The sequence below is a fragment of the Chenopodium album genome, chromosome 3 (assembly GCF_948465745.1).
Source record: "Chenopodium album chromosome 3, dcCheAlbu1.1, whole genome shotgun sequence".
In the NCBI taxonomy this organism is placed as follows: domain Eukaryota; kingdom Viridiplantae; phylum Streptophyta; class Magnoliopsida; order Caryophyllales; family Amaranthaceae; genus Chenopodium; species Chenopodium album.
This window is the reverse complement of record NC_137836.1, coordinates 69,836,733-69,858,829: the sequence shown is the minus strand read 5'-3', so window position 1 is coordinate 69,858,829 and position 22,097 is coordinate 69,836,733. Positions and strand designations below refer to the sequence as shown.

Here is a 22,097-nt window from a genome sequence, read left to right as displayed (position 1 = left end):
AGTTCAGCAAGGGTTTCCACTGGTTTGTGTTTCATCCTATTTCGAATCTTTTGTGATAATTTCGTTAATAATCATGATATTATTGCGATATACTTGTTAATTTTCGTTAAAAAAAATAAATTAATTACCTGCAGCGCTAACGGCACTCTGCATCAAAGAAGCTCCGACAAGCTGGATTGAAGTGTACACCCTTGAATTTCCGTCTCGCCCTCTCAAAATTTGATAGGGATTGAAGAAGTAGAGCTCTGACAACAATAACGGTTTTACGAGGTGGGTATAGATGTAAGTCAAAACGAGCTGCAAAATGAACGTTAACGTTTGACTAACGTCCAATTTAAGTGCCACCTCACCTGTAAATTGAGAAAATATTAAAATAATACAAAAAACCTCTTATAATTGCGATTTTGCCACTATATTGATATACAATGTTAATAACGTATATTAACCGGGCAACGCTCCTTAACCTTCTTTCAAAAATGGAGAGAGTACATACTTGTATACCGTAAACATTTAAGGATTTTTAGATAAGGATAATTTAGACATTCAATATTTAAATATTTTATTTATACATTAAAAAAACATTTCTACATTAAGTAAAAAGAAATAAAACGGCATTTAGCAACACAAGACCTCTAAAAAATAAACACATTATAAAAAAACTCACCTAAAAAGAACGCAGAACAAGCTCTTCAACTGATCTTCCGCAACTATTTTCATCTCTCTCTCTCTTAATTCGCCATCTCTTTCTCTCTCTAAAACCAAATCCTTCAGATCAGAGGAAGAAGAAGACGACGAAAATCAAGAGGAGAGAGAAAATTCCTTCGCAACCCTAATCATGGTGGAAACTCGCCGGAGTTCTTCTTCTTCCAAACGTCCTCTTGATTCCCCTCTTCCTGCTTCCAAACGTTCCAAGGTTTGATTTTTAGATTTTAATTTAATTGGGTTCAATTTTCGAAAATTAGGGTTTTTGGTTTTTTGATTTTGATTTGGATTTGATCAATTGATTGCTTTGATTTGATTGATTGATTGTTTAGGATTCGGAAGCGTCATCGTCGACGGAGGATAAGTCTGTTTCACAGCTGCCAGTTGAGGAGGTGACGACTACTGCAGCGGCGGGTAATCAATTGGGGGCTGAATCGCGGGACCCACCTGAGGTTGGATCCGCTGATCTGCCGGTTACCGGTTCTGATAAACCCTCAGATTTGAATTTTTCCGAGAAATCTCCTGCTGTTCAAGTCAAAGGTAAGGATTCTAGTTGATTTGCATGTTTTGATTTTGTTGATTGAATTGGGTTTCTTGGGTTTAATTTGAATTTGGGGGTTTTCTTTAGGTGGTATTGAGGATGCGGTGGTGGATGAGAAAGAAACAAAGACCGGTGTCAAGCGGCAACGCCTAAAGAAGAATGTTCGAACTGAACCCGCCGCTTGGGGGCAGCTCATTTCGCAGTTTTCCGAGGTAAGTGTTGTGTAAAGAATTGTTCTTTTGTTGGGTTTTTGACGTAGAAGAAAATAAAGTCTCTTTCTTTGTTGTGGTTTTGCGGTAGCATATGAATGTTTTGAGTTACAGTTAAGAATTGAGTTTTGGGGTTGACGGTTGCATCGTCTTTGTTTGTAGGTGTGTCAATCTAACCGTTTTGAATCAAAAAATTGTGAATGTGATAAGTATGTTTTTTTTTTCAAGTGGGATGAGTCTATGGCTTAATGTAATGGGTGAAGTCAATTATGGGTTTTGGTGGTTACAAATGGACGTCTTGAGTTACTTTTTGAATTGAGTTCTGGGATTGACAATTGTATTGTTTGATTTGTTTCTATGGTTGCTTATTAAAACATTTTGAATGAAATCATTCACTATGGTTTTTGTTGAATGTGATAAGTTCATGGCTTATCGACTTATTGTAGCCTGTGAAGCCAATAATGGGTTTGTATTTGCTGAAGCTTAAATTTATCAAGGAATTTTTGTTGATATATTAAAATATATGTTAAGCTAGCTGTCATAGTAGCTTAAATCGTTGTTGTAACAATTTGAATTTAAGTGTTTTCAATATCTTGAACTTCGTGCTAAAATTGGACTATGTACATCCTGATCCACTGCTTATTGACAAGGAAAATGATAAAAAAAAACTCTATGTTGGATAAGTATATAAATTGCATAAAGAGCCTCTATAGAAGAAATAGCTTACTTTCCATGACTTTTTGATTTGTGTTTTTATAGTAATATTTGCTGTTGAACCGTTGTGTTCCTTTTCATTGAAGGGGTATGTGTCATTTTTTCCATATATTGAAGGACAAATAGCAATGCCTGGAAGCTAGTTATTATAGTAAATTGTTCATTATTACCATTTCTAGTTATTGGCCTTGATCAAGTTTGTGTATAAAACTTTCATGATTGCCAAATACTTGTGTAATTTATACGGAGTACTACCTATGCTCCTAAATATTCTTTATGGTTATTATTTGTGCACAAATTTATAATAAAAAGAAAGTGTGTTAAAAGTAAGGTAGCGTGTGGGAATAAGTAAGTGGACAGAAAGTGGTTTTCTTTTTAGTGCAGGGGAGTGTAGCAATTTATTAACCAAAAATTTACCTAATAAGGTTGAAGAATGAGAAAGAATGGACAGATGTGGAAAGTGTAAAATATCTTATGGAACGGATAGTAGTTTTTTTGTTTAGTCACTTAAAAATGTAATATTTTAGAAACCTCCTGTTTAAAGGTTGGCTATAAATAAAGTACGTCATTCTTTTGGAATTTTATGATGAATATGTCTCTTATGCCATTGTGGCTCTATTTAGAAAATTCTGAATTGCAAAGCTTTTTATTGGTAACCCTTAGTGCAAGGGTAGGCGTGTGCTTCATATTACTTAGCTAGTTAGCTTTGGTTGGGATCTTCAATAAAGTCATTTGAATAAAGTTGGTATATACTTCCACTACTTTTTAAATTTGCAACTTATCTTTTCACGCTTGTCGATACATTAATATCTTTAATTTCCAATGTGTATTAGATATTAAATTAGTATAAATGAATCCAAAAAGATCCCACATGACTATTTTTGCTGCTGCAATAATCAAAACTAGTCAAAGTAGAGCATATAAATAGTGTAAAAGTTAAAACCATTGTATTACAAGGCCGTTATTTGTATTTTTATGACTTGGAAAAGGGATGGATGTTATGTGTTTGTTTTAGGCATTTGGACAATTGAATAATGCTTTTTATAAATGTACACAACTGTGTTCTTTTTAGAGTTTATTTTTTATTTATTTATTTTTATTTTTTTGGCTTTTTTTTTAAATTTTTTTTATTATGATATTAAGAAAGTTCCCCTTTGGCCATTAAGGTTGTTCAGCAATATGTTAATAGTTCTCAGGTAGTCACCCAAGGAGATACGTTTATCGAATTTGGGGGGTAGATACAAAACGGTAATTTTATGAGAAAATATATCTTGCAAATAGGAGATGGTTACTGGCAAGCATTTTGCTCCTTTCTTTTTGTAATAATTGGTATCCATATGTCTCATGCTATAATTCTCATGTAGATCCTCCCTTCAGTATCCACTTTTTATTAGTTCACTTCATAATACACTTCCGCTGTATAGTGGGACCATGGATCAAATCAAGGATGTTCCTGCTGTCTCATGAAATGTGTCAGTGTGGTGTAGATTGGATGATTAGAATTGAGAATCTTATTTGGTATTAGTTTTGACCTAGGAAATGTTGAGTAATTGATTTGAAATAAATTTCCTTTTTCCTTGGTTTTTATGGCTTAGGTAGGGTGTATTAACATCTTTAGCCGTTTTTAGTTTTTTCTGAGTACTTGCTGGAAAATTGATGTTTTAGTCGTATGTGAGCTTTTAAAGCTAACCTCTCACCCTAACAGAGTGTTTCTGATTAACCAAATATGTTTCTAATTGTAATGTTGCTTGTCCTTCCAGTAGCAGTAATATTGATTATTTGTTCTGGTTATTTTGTTTTGTCAGAATCCTCACGAGTTTATTCGTGGTTCTCAATTCACTGTTGGTCATGGTCGTCAATGTGACCTCTGGTTGAAAGATCCTACTGTTAGTAAAGTATTATGTAAACTTCAGCGCATAGAGGTATGGGCATTTTGAACCCTTACTAGTCAATTTATATGCTAAAGACAGAGTAGAGCAAAGGAGTGACATTTTGTTTCACGTTTTGATTTCTAACATATTATATTTCTTAAATTTTAGCGAGGGAGTTCCTCTATCATCAGACTAGAAATTACAGGAGGAAAAGGAGCTGTGCAACTAAATGGGAAGGTCCATTGCAAGAGTTCCTCACCTCTTACTGTAACTGGCGGTGATGAGTTGATCTTTGGCTCTGCTGGGACCGGGAGATATGCTTATGTATCCTTTTGGAATAGTATTTTCGTCTATCATCAGACTTGTATTTGCTATTGTTGTTGTTTGTGTGTCTTTGTGAAACTGATACTTTTTCCTCATAAGTCATAACAGCATATTATGGGTTTAGGTGTGGGTATTATTCTACCTTGTGGTTACCTTTTTTTTTTTTTTTTTTTTTTTGTCTTTTGGTATATGCTTTAACCTTCAGCAATTAATTAGCAATTGATTTCTTGCTGAAAACTGGGATAGTGGGTTGAGTGCTTGTTGCATAGCCAGTTTCCTTAATAAAATTACAGATTTTCCAGCAACTCTCTAAGGACACTTTTGCTGCTCCTGGCTTACCATCGTCATTGGCCATATTAGAAGCCCAGAGTGCTCCAGCTACTGGAAACGATACAAAAGCAAAAGGAAGAGATTCGTCTTCATCTGCTGCTGCTGGAGTACTGGCTTCGTTGTCAAATAGCAAACGACTTTCTCGTCTTCCTCCCTCAAAAGGCAATGATGAGGACTCTGCTATGGGTTCACTTTCTGGGGCATCAGATAATGGTATATGTGACGTTGACATGACTGATAGCTTGGAACATCAGGACTATCGTGGTGTCTCCCTGAATCAGAAGGAAGTTGGTCCTGTGTCTGATGAGAATATGAACATTGATGATGCGGCAAAGGATACTGGCTTGGACGCAGAAGAAGGACCAGTTGCTGGATCGAATAATGAACTGAGGCCGTTCTTGCAGCTGCTTGCAAGGTCGTCTACCTCTGATTTTGATTTTAGTAGCGGCCTCTCGAAATTATTGGCTGAGCAAAGGCAAATAAGGGATTTATTGAAGGATCTTGATCGTCCAACTTTTGTTTCAACCCGGCGTCAAGCATTTAAAGACGCTTTGCGTAAGGCTATTATTACTGCTGGTGATATTGATGTATCCTTGGAAAATTTCCCATATTATCTGAGGTTAGTGACTTTACAATTTTCTTTGCATTCCATTTGTTCTTCTCTCGTTAAGGATCTCCAGATTTGCTGTTTGAATTATGAAGTGAACTGCCTTTTAATCTTCTCTTGTTTTCTGTGCTGTCTTTCTCCTTTGATGCTTGTAACCTTCATCTTATGTGCTTAGGCACTCTGTGTCATTAGTGTGAATTGTGAAAGGAGTGATTCTTTTTGGGCAGAGAAGGATATCTCAGTGGTTAGTGTCCTGTTTAACATGGGATTTTCCCTGGTTGGATTTCTCATTCCCGTTGGGAGTTCATACACATTGCTTTCTTTTCTGTTAAGAAAATGAAGGTGGTTAAACCATGCATGTAGGTCGGTATATATATAAACGAGAGGGAAATAGGATAGGAGATACGTGATATAAGCTGATCAGTAAATATGCTCTTATTAGTCTTATACTTCCTCCGTTTCTTTTTAGTTGACATGTTTCTGTAATCAAGTTTGCCAATGCACTTGTTCAATCGTTAATATCTTTAATGATTGATAATAAAAAATTATGAAAAGTTCATATTTTGAAAGTATATAAAATGACGAATCTAACAAGATCCCACATGACTATATTTTTCATTACGGATAAAGCACAAAACACGGTCAAAGAAAGGTATGTGAATAGTGCTAAAGTCAAAACGTGTCAACTAAATAAAAACGGAGGTAGTGTATGATTAATTTTGCAAACAATATAATTGGCAAGTCTATGCATTTTTTTTTTGAATATCAGTTAATATTTCCCGAATGCTGTGTACTTGGGTGCTGCTCCATTGTCCAACTCTTTAATAAAGTTATTGATGTCTAAAACTTTTTAGCCATGATGTGATAGGCACATGGATATCATATTCTTTTCTTATACTTGTGTCTGGGGTAAAATAGTGTACTGGTCAGTGTATTGTTCAATCAAATTGTTATTTTTGTAATTTTTTGTTGCTTACGTGTACAAGTATAACTGTGTGTTTGGGAAAATCCTCACATACACAGATGCACTTGTTCATGTGAGTAGGTTTTTTTCTATGTTAATATAATAGTATACATTCACATACACATGTGATGATTTATGTTTATATACTACATTTTTCTCTAATAATTCTATTCAGTGGCATGGGATAGGCATGAAGTCGACCCATGATCCAAAACAAAGAAATGTTGCACTTATTTGATGATGGAGAAATCATATAATACACACAAGCACACACTGAAAAGTGATTAACATGACAAGTGTGAGGAGATTTCTTGATTAACAAATTAGCCAAATCTAATGGTTTTTAATGGTAAAAGTGTCCTTAAGAGATGTATTTTTATTCAACTTTTCTTTTGAGCCTATAAAAAATAATTATGAGGTTTTAATGAAACATACTAGTCTAGAAACCCTTGTCATGTATATTTGTTCTTCCCTAGTTCTGCTCTCTCTCAGTCTCTTGTTCCCTCCTCTCTCCCTTCTTTGAATTTGCGTTGTTCCTTTGTCTTGTCAAATTTTCACTTTGCCCCATCCTATGCTCACCACCAAAACCTATCACACATACTCAAAACTAGCCAACAAAGATCAATGGTCAAAAGACTTTCTAGCCTCATTCATTTCTGTTGCTTGGATTTTATGAATGTTACCGATCCTTGACAACAACTAGGTGGTTGTGATCATTGAAGATGACAGCTATAGCGGGTGTTTGGATTGCTTTTACAGTATCTTTATCACAATTGGTCCAGGCTTTAGCACCCTTTGAGAGTTTATGAAAAAAACTTATTCTCTTTTTTCTTCATGATGGCTTTAATTAAGAGATGAAGTGGTTCATTAATTTCTCTGTATCTTGATTGTGACTTGCTTGTTCTTTTAATCCTCTTAAGATGATCTAGATCAGAGGTTGCAGTGTATGATCGAACTACAATATCTGATCATCAATTGATTTATTATACTAAATATAAATTGGTTTGTGCTTTATGTGACGATCTAGGCGGTGAATGAAAAAATTGAGTTGTTTATTAGGCAGTAGTGTGGTGTTGGCAATGGAGAAAAAGGTAGCAGTGTAGTAGAATGGCGTGACAATGTGGCTGATTTTTTTCTCTTTCTACTTCTGTATTCAACATAAGTTGCAGGTATTGTTCAGTTAGAAAATGATACTCTAGTTCTTGATATAGTATAAAATCACGGCCGATACGCTGTGTTGCAGACGATTTGTAACGGAATTTCAGGCTACCGTTAGAGATTTGCCGATTTATAACGGCCTTTTATAAAAGACCGAGTTTTGACCGCGACAGCCGAATTTCGGCCGATAGACCTCCGGATCACTCGAGAATTATCTTATATTTGTTGGTTTATCAGATTTTCATGGCAAACTCCATTGTTGCCGATTTGCCGGCTGCTTGATGGATTGAAAGAGGGAAAAGGTGAAAGGCGGGGGTTAAGTGAAGATGGGTCATGGGTGGCAATAGTGGGACAGCTGGCAACAATATGCGGTTGTTATAAGTTAAAGCTGCTCATCATTTTTTTCTTCTTTATTTTACTTTGACCCCCACCGTTCTCTACATTTTTCTTTAAAATGGAATCACGTGACTACTAGTAAAACTTACTTTTGATATTTTAACTGTTAGTAAAACTTATTTTTAGTTTTCAATTACAAATAAAATTAATGGATATTTGAAAATCTGGTTAAAAAAATTATTTTATTATTAAAAAAATTTAATACTTTAAAAAGTCAAACAAAAATTCTACCGCGACGACGGTGACACAGTCTGCGCTGAACGCATTATTTCCGTTACCGCATTAACGTGACTGTTTCCGCGATCGCGACTGAAACTGCATTTTTATTCTATGATCCTTGCTATGTGTGTTTTATAAGTACTTTGCTAATGTGGTCCCATACCAATGTATATGTGCTATGCATATGATTTTATGTATGTCAAGAAGTCTTATGTAGTATGATTTTGGCCTACCACTGATAGTGTAGCCTTCTTACATTTGTTGTTAATCGATTTGGTCTTCATTCTCTTTGTATGTATGTGCATGAAGAGTGAGATAAGTGATTATCCAAACTGGGAACATCTTGTCCTGTTGCCGTGCTTGTATATCTATGTTGTTTTTTCTTACCTCATTCCTAGTACTTTTTTTTCTAGCACTTACTGTGTCTTGATGTTATGCCTTTTTCACTCTCTTCATAATCAATTGGAAATTATTTGGTGAGCATGAGATTTGGTGCATGTCTTCATTAAGTTCTTATAGAATTTTGTGCTGAAACAGCGAGACTACTAAGAATGTATTGGTTGCTGCTGCATACATACCCTTGAAGTGTAGCAAAATGCTGAAGTATGCGTCAGAGCTTCCCACTGTGTGCCCAAGGGTACTTTTATCTGGACCTGCAGGTACTGTAGCTTTTTATCAAAACACAGGCTCACAAACTGCTTTCAAGTAAATGCAAATAATTATATATGTGTAGTTGCTGATTTCTGAAACTGATATAAAAAAAGGATATTCTGGGAAGAAGCTGATTGATTTGCAAATAGCATTAATTAGAATATTTAGGTATATCATTTTATATTAGATAATGTGAATTGTTTATGTGTGATGATAAGATTTCCTGTTTTACTTGGTAAAAAATTCTGAAGCTGCTATTGAACACAGTTGCAATTATTTGTCTGTATTTAATACGCTTGTATCATTAACGAGAATTGTATGTGTGTGTGATGATATTCCTGTTTTAAGCTACTTCGTAAAAAATTCTGAAGCTGCTACGGAACATAGTTTCTGATTTTTGTCTATGTGAATATCTTCATACTCTCATGTCATTAATGTCGAAGTTACATTTCAGGTTCAGAGATATATCAGGAAACTTTAGCTAAGGCACTAGCTAAGCATTTTGGTGCAAGACTTCTTGTTGTTGATAGTCTTATTCTGCCTGGGGTGAGCTTTTTGGCTGCCGTTTCTTTTCTTTTTCTTACTATTTAAGGATTTTGTACCATGGTGGCTTGGCAATGCTTATATATATATATATGTATATATATATATCCCTCCTTGGGGGAGGAGGGTAGGTATCAGAAACTAAGATTTTCACTGTCACAGGGACCAACTGCAAAGGAAGCTGATACTTCTAAAGAACACTCTAGACCTGAGAAATCTAGTCTTCATGCAAAACGCTCATCAGTTGTGGCTTCTCTACGACAAAAGAAACAAGCGTCAAGTGTTGAGGCGGAGATTACGGGACCTGCTGTTGCAGCTCAGCGACTCCCAAAGCAAGAAGCATCAACTGCATCTTCTAAAAAGTACATTTTCAAAGAAGGTGTGTACTTCACCTTCTATTGTCTTGATGTTTCTTTCTTTACCAAGATATCATTCTATTTGATTTAGGCTGGTTCTTACACGTTGATTATGTAAAATACTAATGGCGATATCTTTCCCTGTACATGTTTTCCATATATATCTGTTTTAGGCTGGTTCACACATATAGACGGTTTATATTTATATTTTCTGAGCTCTTATTGCATAAACATTTTCTTCTTCCTGTTGGAGACAGTGTTGGAAGTATATTACTACCTCCGGTTCAATTTACTCGTAACAAAGGGGTATTATTTGTGAGACATAACATATTCCTTTGTTGCGAGTAAATTGAACCGGAGGTAGTATTTAAATTGATATTTATTAGGCATGGAGGATCCGTCTTATGGATTCGGAAGAGGGAGGGGGCGAGGGGAGGGTGTGAAAACCTACCTGACCCCACACTAACTTGTACACTCTAATCTACAACCTGTCCAACTCTGTACTTGGCTTTGATAAGCCTCTATTGTCGAGGGCTTTCGAGGCTGAAAAGTGATGTTATTTGTGGCCGGATTTTTTCTCCACCCTCAACAATGTCCTTGAGGATATGAATTGTTAGCTGGTGTAGTAGTTTGATAATAGACTAATATAACTCAAAGAGTGAATCACTCTCCTTTACCCTTAGTTCTAAAGTGCACCATTGTGAAGGACTCATATCGGAGCTGAGGTGGTGGCTGGCATCTGTTGGAGGAGTGGGGAAGTGGGATGGATAGAACATAGAAGGGTTAGTGATATGGTCGAATATTGGAAAAGAGGGGGTTTTGTATTTCAAAGTGAACATTAAAAAGCTCTTATGGAGGATGCCCCCCGCGATTGCTAATCCATGATTATAATCCCATTCATATTTTATTTTTTTGTTTGTCTAAATGAATCCAATGTTGTGTAAAAGCTTAAATAACCTGCTCCTTTGTATCATTAATTATACAATTGTATGAAATTTATAACTTACTGCGGATGACTATATTCTAGCACAATATGACATACTCTATAGTAATAAATTTGTTTTTGATAAGTACAATTTGACAATTCAAATGATGTAAGCAAAAGCTATGTTTTTATCCACATGTTTTACACCTGACTTAAAATGGAATTTATTTTGCCGGGTTAGAATTGTTTATTTGCTAAGTAAAATGATTTTTACTTATTGGAAATAATTTTCTGTTTCTAAGCCATGCAAATATAATGAAGAATTGAATTGCCTTTTTTCATTTAGAGTGGTACCATATGTCATTATGTTGTAGTTTCTTGTCTTCCCTCATTGTCTAAGAATCTTATTTATAATTTTTTTATCATGTGCAGGGGATAGAGTAAAATTTTTAGGTCCAATGCCTTCTGTGGTTCCTCCTTTATTGCCATTGAGGTATGTTCAAAGCAATTGGAGTCACTTTACTATTAAGCCTATGTTGATTTCTTTTTTTTTTGGTCCAAATTCTTGTTGATGTTGACTAATTGCACTGTATCTTCTAGAGCCCTTGTTTTATTTACATTTCATGATGTCTTTCAACTATAAGCTTGTACAAAAATTTGAGGTGACAGTGAGAGAGAGAGAGAGTTGCTGCACCATGATTTAATTTTATAGGAAATTGATAATGTAGTTGCCAATGATTCACAACATGCCAAAGTTGAAACATGTTTAGTGTCTCTGCCTTTTGAGCACTCTGACTACTGTAGAAAAACTTGCTTGTGCTCTGTTTGCTCTGAGCTTTTTATTTGTTTTTAATCTTGTTTATCTATTCAAATCATGTATCGCTTTCGGTTTGATGGTATTTTTCATTGATACTTCTAGCAACATCTCATCACCAGCCTTCTCATTCCATTATGCTGCTAATGCTACAGCTTGGCATTTGAATTCACTGAAATGTCAATTTTTCAGTAGTTTATCTTTCAGTTTAATTTATGATGTCCTTAGATTTAAATAGTTGGCACCAGGCGAGTCAAGGCGCAGACCAAAACGCCTTGCCTTCCCAGGCGTAGTGCATTCCTAAAGGTGCCAGAAAGCGCACACCTTGACCTTCTTCGTTTTCTGAGTATGATGTTTGGGGAGGTATTTGGATTTTGATATGGGGGTTGCTACCATAAGTGTTTTTCTAGTTGTCATATATGCCTCATCTGTTTTGCAACACATGCATTGTTTTGACTTTTAACGTTTACTAATGCACATCTTTGACCATTTTATATATTTTTTATTTTTACACATATTCCTTTTCCTCCCTAAGAACAGTCAGATTTACCTTTTACTTGTTTTTAGGAAGTTAGGTTAAAAACTTTGATGGTGTGGTTTTGTTGAAAGGTAAAACTTAAAAATAAAAAAGTGGGTTTGATTGATTGAAGGTAAATGTAAAATACAAGATAGTGGGGGTATGGCAATGGCTGGTTAAATGTGAATATGATAAGGTGCTAGTGATGGTTGGTTGATTAAAATATGAATAAATCAATTTATATGGGAGAAAGGAGGCTTTAATTTATGCCCAAGATTAATAGAACTTTTATCTGGGGACAGAGGTAGTTGTAAATATTTTGTTTTGAACAATAAATTGCAACCAATCCAGCAACATATTACGAAATAATAGTTGTCTTTAATGTAATAACTAAAAAATGTAGTCAAAGCAATGCGGATATTGTGAAACAGAAGTGATATATAATTTCTTATTTATCATCAAATTGCTTTATGTTACAAGTCATATCTTTTGGGCCATTGCAATGAAATGACTAATATGCATGTAGTTGGTGATGGTTTTTTCTTCCAAATGTAATGTTTTATGCCTGAATTTTCCACTGTGTGGTATTTTCTTGTTGATTTTCTTCTACTTTTTTGTTTGTGTTTGCAGGGGACCTTCATATGGTAACCGAGGAAAGGTTCTCCTTGTCTTCAAGGATAACCAGTCTTCCAAAATTGGCGTCAGATTTGATGAATCTGTTCCTGAAGGTAACAATCTTGGAGGCCGTTGTGAAACTGATCATGGTTTCTTTTGTCAAGGTGATTTTCTTTCTGACACTCTTCTCTTGCATTTTCACTTAAAACTGTCTGCATTGACATTTGCTTCTCTCTATTCTGTTGGCTTAATAATTGTTGATGGTTTTACTTTTAGCTGATTCGTTATGCTTGGAAAATTCGGGTGGTGATGATGCTGACAGACTTGCAGTGAATGAAATTTTTGAGGTGAATATATTTTTTGTAATGCAGGTGTTTTTTGTTCTCATCATCATTTTGTAACTTGTTGATGTGTCTTCATAGATTGCAAAAGATGAATGTAAAGGTGGCCCTGTGATTCTGTTTCTGAAAGATATGGAGAAGTGCATGGCAGGGAATCCTGAGGCATATGTGGAACTTAAAAGCAAGCTTGAAAATCTGCCGGATAATTTGGTTGTGATTGCTTCCCACACTCAAGCAGACAGTCGAAAAGAGAAGGTATCTTGTCATTTTATATTTTATGTATCTTAGTCTTTCCTAAACACCTTTCTTGATGTTTAGTCTCTATTAGACATTTGTTAATTTTATGACATTTCCTTTTGTGAAACGCAAATGTTTTTGCAGTCTCATCCAGGTGGATTGTTATTTACAAAATTTGGCAGCAACCACACAGCTTTGCTTGATCTTGCTTTTCCGGTATGCCTGTCAAAACCTCCGTTTATGGATTATTATCTCTTTTTTATACAACATTGGTGCATTGTGTTGTAAATGGAATTCTTTTGTGTTTAGGTTTTTGGTAAAGTTAAAATTGATTCTTTGATTGTTTTAACTCCAGATCTTCATCCTTAGTTTTCCGTTTTCATGTCTGGGTCTCTCAATTCCGGATATACACTTGTGTACCACATATTCTTATAACTCATTTTTGCCTCCTTGTTTAGATTTTGTGTGGTATTGTACTTTTTAATAGATATATTCCTGCCTCATATTTATGACACCCCTAAAGAGCCTAAAGAGATAAATTCACAAAAACCCTAAAACAGTTACGCTTTGTTTGGACAGCAAAGAAGGAAAGGAAGGGAAGGGAAAAGAAAGGGAGGGGGAGATGAGCTCCATTTTTCCTCCAAATCTCTCCAATTTTAGAGGGATTATGCTTATTAAAAAGAGAGGGAAAATGGATCCCTCTCTCTCTCTCCTTCCCCTTTCTCCCCCAATCCTTTACCCAAATAAGAGAATTTGTCCCCCTCCCTTTCTCTACTCTTCTTCTCCTTCCATTTCTTTCTATCCAAAAAAAGTGTTAAATCTTGTCATCGAATCCGTTTGTGAGTGCTTTGACCATCACAAGCTCAGATTGACCCTTGACTCCGCTCTTTTGCCAATAGGCAATAAACAAGCATGGAAATACATTTGAAGAGTGATGGTTGATTTTTTTTTTAATACATATTTTTGTGTTATCTCTTAAAGTGCCTGTTTTATTTTTGAAGAAAATGGTAGGGTTACTTTCTACCGCACAAACTGCCGAACCGATAAGGGTCGAGTTATTGTATCTTGTTGATTACTTTTACTGTTTACCCCTCAAGGCCCTCAGGTTGAATTAAACATGCATTGGGTACACTGTTTTTTTAAAATTCATAGGGTCCCTTAAAGGTTTATAATTTGAATTGAATACCAATAATGCTATGAAACTATGAATTGAGTTTAGAGAAGTAATGCAAGAATTAACCGAAGAAGAGATTGATTGATTATAAACAGGAATTACATGCTAACCCTAATTGCTCATACAATATTTTATTATAACAATCTCTTACTGATGTTCTCTCATTTATAGTTTTATTATTGTATCTAATTCACCAATCTTCTTCCTCAAGACACTACTGACTGAATTATATTGCACTACCTTATATGCCTCCTCTTTCATATGTCATATCCTGTTTCCCCTATAACACATCTTAACTTAATGATTTCTCACGAACACCCAAAACTCCCTATCGCCCTCTTAATTTCATTATTTTCCCTTGTTCTCTATTAATTGATTTGGTGGAATATATTCAACGGAGAAGAGGGGTGATGGGATTGAGAGATTAATTAGCCAATTAGGTAGGAATGTCATTGGTTTTTTTGAGAACTCAGGGAGTACATGGTGAGTTTTTGAAAATTAGTTGGAACTTTGTGTACAATACTATGTATTTAAAAACCTTAGAGCATCCACAATGGCTAGCTACATGTACATGTAGCTAAGGTTGCCACATCATTATTTTTCAAGCTACATGATTTAAGCTACAACCTCAACAATGGCAAGCTACTCCTTTTGTAATTTTATTATGTCCCACACGATGACATGTTATTTAATTAGTCTTTTCAATATATTAAACAAATAAATATAACAGTATTGGGTGGAGTGAAACTACATAGCTCTAAGCTATGTAGTTTGGCTTAGCTACAAGAAGTTGTTGCTCCACAATGGCTAGCATGTAGCAATTATTAAGAAATTGCTAGCAGGTTCTTATGCACAACCATTGTGGATGCTCTTAGGGGTACCTTCTGTATAAAATTACTTTTTTAATATATAAAGTTAAACTTAATTTTATTGCAAGGATTTTGACAGAGTTTTTGTTTATTGATTCATCTTTTTTTAGAAGCATCTTGGAGAAAAATTGTTCAAAAATATGTATTCTGAAAACCCATAGCTATGTTGTGATGTTTTTTGAAAATCTATGTATTGGGTATGTGGTATCATGGGGAATTTTTGAAAAACTAATGGTTACACGATGAATTTTTGAACACGAACAAAAAGGCAAACATGTTAAATACTTAAAATATAATAGCTATTATGACCGATTTCTGTACAATCATGATTTTGTTGGTGCTTTATTTATTTATTTATTTTTCTTTTTTAATTTCTTGAAAAGCATATCGAACGAAAACTGCTTAAAGGAGTATGCTTTTTTATTGTTCTGCTTTAGGTGATCCTTCACTGACATTTTATTTATGTAGTTTAGTATGTTTGGAAAACTAAGTTATTTTTCTGAAAACAGCAGTGCTCCTAATGATCTTTTTAAAGGTTTAGGATGCTGGACTTTAGCACAAGCTCTTAGTAAAGAGATTTTCTTGGCTTCATGCTGGAAAATTTCTTTGCTCAACTTCTTGCTATGTTTTTCTCTCTCTTTCTCTCTGTGTATGTGTCTGTGTGTGTGCGTGAAATTGAACACGTTACTAAGGGTAATTATCTCTTTTGATTCAGGACAATTTTGGTCGGCTAAGCGATCGAAACAACAAGGACACATCCAAGATAATGAAACAACTAACCCGTCTTTTCACAAACAGAGTCACCATACAGATGCCTCAGGTACTGATTGATATTCTCTTTTCATGACGTCTTTTGATTTACCTTAGTTTATAGAATCATAACCTTTCTGTTTTGTTATAGGATGAGAATCTTCTATTAGATTGGAAGCAGAAGTTGGAGCGTGACATGGAAACTCTAAAAGCACAGTCAAACATTGTTAGCATACGTTCTGTAAGTCATGACTAGTGTGTTAGTTTGTATGAACCAATGCGTTTTATTATAAATAGCTATTTAAGCTTATAGCTCTTTGTTGCTCATCCTAACTCACTCCGTATTAGTAATTGTTTCCCGAGTTAGTAGACCTAGTATTCTAAATTATGCACAGAGAAAATCGATTGCTGTTTAGGCTAGGCTTGATTTACTAATTATTGTGGTTTTGTGTAATATAGGTACTGAACCGCACTGGAATTGACTGTCATGATATTGAGACACTATCGATTAAGGATCAAGCACTTTCTAATGAAAGTTAGTCTCCTGATCATGTTATAATTATGTCTTGGTTAATTAGATGACAAGGTTTGTCTTACATTTTATCTTCTGATTTTTCAGACGCAGACAAAGTAATTGGTTGGGCGTTAACTCGTCACTTCATGCATTGTGCCGAACCTTCTGTAAATGATTCAAAACTCGTTATTTCTAGCGAAAGGTTGTTATATTATGGCTTGCAAACTCCCCCTTCCCCCCCTCCTCTTATGTAAGAGAAGGTTAAAAATCAGTTAATTTACATGTCTAAATTCAATATCCTCTTTGTGAAATATTGAATTCCTTTTTGCAGTATTAGGCACGGGCTTAATATTTTGCATGGTGTTCAAAATGAAACCAAGAGTACCAAGAAGTCATTGAAGGTATCAGATGTGCACCTCTTTCCTGTTCTGTTGAATATTGGCAAAAGAATGTTTTGAGAATGATTCGACAAGAGATTTGAACCTCCTTGGCAGGTTCATTCGCTGAGATACGTGTGAATGAACCTACCAGTATATTTTTTGGGGTGAAAGATTGAAAGATGGTTTATGCAGATTTATTTCTTTTTCAGTTAATCAGACTTGAACCAATTTGTTTGTTTTTCAGGATGTAGTTACTGAGAATGAATTTGAAAAGAAGCTTTTGACGGATGTTATTCCAGCTAGTGAAATTGGAGTTACTTTTGATGATATTGGGGCTTTGGAAAATGTGAAGGATACATTAAAGGAACTAGTGATGTTACCTCTTCAAAGACCAGAGCTATTCTCGAAAGGACAATTGACAAAGGTTTGCTACTTAACGATATTTGTGTATTCAAATTCTTTATATCCCGTCTCCTAAAATCTAAGTCACTGTTCTTCTTCAGCCTTGCAAGGGAATACTGCTGTTTGGCCCCCCTGGTACTGGAAAAACTATGCTTGCAAAAGCTGTTGCTACAGAGGCTGGTGCAAATTTCATCAACATTTCAATGTCGAGCATCACATCGAAGGTATATATTTAAAATCATTTATTTGCCTGCACTTTTTTTTGCCTGATTTTGCTTTACGATATTGATGTGTTAATCTGATTTTCTGATAGTGGTTCGGTGAAGGAGAGAAATATGTCAAAGCAGTGTTCTCACTGGCTAGTAAGATAGCTCCCAGCGTCATTTTTGTTGACGAGGTTGGTTAAGATGTTTGTTGTGTTAAATGGATGAAAGGGGAATTCCCCTCCCTATGTGTTCCCTGATATTTTTTTTGTTTGCTTATTTTATCAAATGGTTGCTTTAGGTTGATAGCATGTTAGGAAGACGTGAAAATCCAGGTGAGCATGAAGCTATGAGAAAGATGAAGAATGAGTTTATGGTGAATTGGGATGGTTTGCGCACAAAGGATAGAGAACGTGTGTTGGTGCTTGCAGCGACAAATAGGCCTTTTGACCTGGATGAAGCTGTTATCAGGAGGCTGCCTCGGAGGTCTTTTTCTTCACTTTTTCATACAGTATTTAACTAAAAAGAATAATTAAGTGGTAAATTGATTTGTCTGGTATTTGTTCTTGTGGCAGATTGATGATTGGCTTGCCAGATGCATCTAATAGGCAAAAGATTTTGAGTGTAATTTTAGCTAAAGAAGAGTTGGCACCTGACGTTGATCTGGCTGTGGTTGCGAATATGACGGATGGATATTCTGGAAGTGACCTGAAGGTTTTGACTGTATACCTTTATTTGATCTTTGTTACACCTTATGTTTGAAACTTGTAGTGATTTTGGTTTTTTTTTTTTATTGTTTGGTCAGAATCTTTGTGTAACTGCGGCCTATTGTCCCATCCGAGAGATATTGGAGACAGAGAAGAAGGTATTGTCATTTTCTATTAGCATCAGAATCACTAATTTTTATATATAAATGTTTTGTGGATATCCAGTTACCCTATGATTTCATTGCATATCTTTGACCCGGTATCCTTGATAATATTTGGCAGAGTGATCAAAAGAGTATTGACTTTTGTAGAATTATTGAGACAATTGACAATTGAAGATATTATATATAGCCTACAATGTATTTAATGTGTGAGGTTTGTTGATTTTTATGGTTGCTTTTTTTCAGGAAAAAGCTTTAGCTTTAGCTGAGAGCAGATCACCTGTATTATACAGTGGTGAAGATGTCCGTCCTTTAAACATGAGCGACTTTAAATATGCTCAAGAACAGGTAATCTGTCCACTCTGCTTTGAGTCGGTTACAATACTTAACAGCTTCAATAAAATAGTTTTTAGTAGTAGCTGATGTCATGTACATTTGTCGTAGTTATACGTTTATAGATTGTTGCTGATAACAACTTGGACTGCTGATGGCTTGCATTGTTATTTATGGAATTTGTGATGTCATTATATGATCCGTCATTATTTGATATTGTTACTGATAACTATTGTGATGGAATGTAGGTATGTGCAAGCTTCTCAGCAGAGTCCACCAACATGAATGAGCTCATGCAGTGGAATGACTTATATGGTGAAGGAGGATCAAGGAAAAGAAGCTCCCTAAGCTATTTCATGTAGACGAGGTATTTGTCTTATATATAGTGAGATGAAGATCCTTAATTTAGATGAGCTTAGCTCCTGCAATGGAATGATTTATATGGTGAAGGTGGATCAAGGAAGAGAAACTCCTGAGCTATTTCATATAGAAGAGGTATTTGTCTTATATAATAAGATGAAGATCCATAATTTAGATAAGCAGCCGCTCGAAATTTTCCCGTCATCTGTTCCCTGTTCAAATGAGACTGACATGGTGGCTACTCCCATCCCAAAAGGTCCTTGCACCAAAGCCTCTTGTATCCTCTTTGTATCATATTTAGCCAGATTTCTCCTCCCACCCTCCCTTTCCGGCCAAATGTATAGCAGTTGCAACTTATAGGTTCCCTTCTCTATCCCCCAACAATTTTTTGGCTTCAAAAGCTACACCTATTTGCTGTATATACTATCCTGAGCAATTTTAATAAGCGAATCTTGCATTTTGTTTGTACAGTAACGGCGTAACCATTTCTCATCATAATATATTATTACTGTTGCTGTGCGGTAAACCGTGGTTTAGTGGCACTTGTAATCAATTGTAGTGTTGCTGGGCGGTTAACTGTGGTTCAGTGGCACTTGTAATCAGTTGTATGAAGTGTAAATTATGTACTCAGATACCGAGGTTACTTGAAGATAGTTCAATGGAATACTTAATTTATTTATAGTCATATAATCATATCTATGAAGTTACAGGGCATTTAATCTAGTTCTGTAGTTGCAAAATGGACAACATAAGCATATATATGTGCTTTGGGGATATGAAATGATGAAGTGGGTTATACTGATTGATGTAAATTATGATTTTCTGCTAATCTTGGCCCTGTTTTATATCCTTGTTGTAAATGTTTGCACTTTGTTCTAATTTTAGTTGCTTGCTATCCAGTATCATTACTTCCAAGCTACATATGGGAATTCTGCAGTTGGCTTGCTTCGTAGTCTTTCTCGGGCGATTGCCAAACAAAGCACATCTCTCATTAGGTGAAGCCGTCTTTGGTTGGTCCGTGTATTATGCTAATTTTTAAATGCTCGATCTACCATTTGAAGGTCTAGTCGGGTTTGTAGTTTTTTGATGGAGCTAGTAGAGTTAAACGGTAGAAGTCGAGGTCCTTATTTAACCTTCGGCATAGGCCTATTGACAGATACGGAGTAATTGCTTTGAGGGTTGTTTATATGAGAAAGAATATGGATCTAATACTTAAATCTTATAACTTCTACTGTTAAAATGAATAAAGTGCTTTGTCTAAACAGCACGTTTGCATTGTATTTTCAAATGATGTTTTGAGCAGAAGAAAACTACTCTTTTTGTTCCACATTAGTTGATAAATAAAAATAGGGGTGTCAATCAGGTTGGGTTGGATCAAGTTTGGGTTGAAAGCCTGCGTCCTAAACCTGAACTCGGCCTATTTATAAATTGGTTGACCTGAATCCAGCCCTTTTTACCTGTTTATTGAATTATTGCTTAATATTACTGTTTTGGGTAAAAAATACAGGTGACCTGAACTTGAATTGCACAACCTTTTTTTTATTTTTTTTTTGTGTGTGTGAAGCTATTAAAAATCATCACATGGCTACCTTACAATTACCAATTTACAAAATAGTAATAATAACAATCATGATGAACTAAAAAAAAAAAAAAAAAAAAAAAAATTGTTTGGCATGATATTCATACTTGAGAGTTACATAGTCAATTGCTACATAAATTTTCTTAGCCTAATATTTCATTCTAATTTCGTCGGAAATTAGACTAATTTTGGGCCTTTTTTTTAATTTGATTTGTTTTGCTTTGTTTTGTTCTATTTGTTTGTGAGAGTCTGTCCTTTGGTGTTTTCCCATTTTTTTTTGGGATTTTTCCAATTTTTTGGGATTTTGATTCTCATCTATGGATGAGAATTTATTTTTAGGGTTTTGATAATAATTGAGAAGGTAATTTGGATTCATATGGTTTAGGGTTCGTCACATTAACTCTACGATCAAAACATTAACGCAGATTGTGATGGTCTCTACTTGAAAAGATGCAAAGACATCAAAAATCACTGCTCGCGTCAAGTTTGAAGCGGTGGAGTGTGAGCTATATCTGATATGCAAATAAGTTATGATTTTGATTGTACAAGATATGTTATTTTCTCTAGATCTATGATTTACAAATCTTTATTAGTGTTGACGATGTCGTATGGCTATTTGTTAATAATAATACACTTATTATGAAAATGTAACCACAAAATTGGAAGATTCACCTTTTTATTTGTTTGGAAACACTATAATTCAAGTATTCAACACATGTTAAATCCACTATCCACCTACCTATATTCTTCTTGAAACACGTGAATAATAATTTTAACAACCCAATTTTAAAGGTTCATATTAAAAGGATGGAAAAGGTTGAATTGCTATTTTTTTTTTTTGGCCTACACAATTATGTAGAATGATACTTTTGTTTTTTGGTTTATTTTTGACAAATTGTTATATGCCAGATATTATAGTTATGATAATATTTGTATATATTTTGTATCCTTATCGTCCTATGAGTCTGTGATTACAAGGTTTTTTTTTGTTTTTGTTTTGTTTTTTTTTTTTCTTCTAATAAGGTCCAAATCCGCAAAAGTTGTAATGCTTTGAGGAAAGGAACTCAATCGTACATTCGTACATACTCAACATTGTCAACGATATCACCTCTAGCTACAAGATGAGTCATTGTATTAAACTTACGATTTACATGAGCAAAAGTACATACATCAAAGAGCTAACCTATCTTTTCTAATATCATCAAATATAAACTGAGTTGGAGATACACCAAAAAAAAAATAGTCAAGTTAATTGTCATTTAGTTTTTCAAAAAAATATTTTAAAAATAATTAATATTTTATAAATTAAACAATTAATTTCTAAGCTAATTAGGTTAGCCAAGCTAATTATTGAATTATCCTCCAATGGTTTGACTATTAGCTTAAAAATTATTAAAATTGCAAGCTAGTTTTTAAAAGCAATCATCGGAGTTGCTGTGTTGCGCTATTTTGTGTTTGAAACTACTCTCTCTGTTTTTTTAAGTGTCGGATTTTGGCGCTATTCACTAAATATACTTTGACCAATATTTGTGAAGAATACATAAGAAAAAAATATTGTAGGTAGTTGTTGAAATCATCTTAATGAGTAAATTATTATTCAATTGTTATAATTATGATTAAAGATATAATTA

At 34.7% G+C, this 22,097-nt stretch overlaps 1 protein-coding gene across 3 annotated transcripts; it reads left to right on the top strand.

Moving 5' to 3' along the window:
• The first annotated feature begins 515 nt into the window (after positions 1–515).
• LOC145624095 (uncharacterized) lies at positions 516–20,214 on the top strand. Of its 3 annotated transcripts, none has more exons than XM_081677055.1 (28): positions 516–913; positions 1,035–1,242; positions 1,331–1,455; positions 3,972–4,088; positions 4,206–4,361; positions 4,655–5,310; positions 8,573–8,694; positions 9,141–9,232; positions 9,392–9,608; positions 10,943–11,003; positions 12,472–12,620; positions 12,733–12,803; positions 12,879–13,052; positions 13,179–13,250; positions 15,793–15,897; positions 15,979–16,068; positions 16,287–16,362; positions 16,447–16,543; positions 16,673–16,742; positions 16,966–17,145; positions 17,225–17,347; positions 17,437–17,520; positions 17,628–17,812; positions 17,902–18,040; positions 18,132–18,191; positions 18,441–18,542; positions 18,776–18,894; positions 19,788–20,214. In XM_081677055.1, the coding sequence occupies exons 1-27, from the start codon at positions 836–838 to the stop codon at positions 18,887–18,889; spliced, it is 3,723 nt and encodes a 1,240-aa protein (XP_081533181.1). In that variant the 5' UTR covers positions 516–835; the 3' UTR covers positions 18,890–18,894; positions 19,788–20,214. The 3 variants fall into 3 exon arrangements, 2 of the variants coding, with proteins under 2 accessions (XP_081533181.1, XP_081533180.1); XR_014110380.1 differs by having other exon boundaries at positions 517–913; positions 18,776–19,022; XM_081677054.1 differs by lacking the exon at positions 19,788–20,214 and having other exon boundaries at positions 517–913; positions 18,776–19,610.
• Positions 20,215–22,097: the final 1,883 nt, after the last annotated feature.

What these genes read in the sequence shown, in the direction of transcription:
- LOC145624095 (XM_081677055.1), top strand. Translation starts at nt 836, where the DNA reads ATGGTGGAAACTCGCCGGAGTTCTTCTTCTTCCAAACGTCCTCTTGAT. An exon ending in AATTTCCCATATTATCTGAG is followed by an intron (nt 5,311 to 8,572) that starts GTTAGTGACTTT and finishes GTGCTGAAACAG; the next exon opens with CGAGACTACTAAGAATGTAT. An exon ending in TGCTTGATCTTGCTTTTCCG is followed by an intron (nt 13,251 to 15,792) that starts GTATGCCTGTCA and finishes CTTTTGATTCAG; the next exon opens with GACAATTTTGGTCGGCTAAG.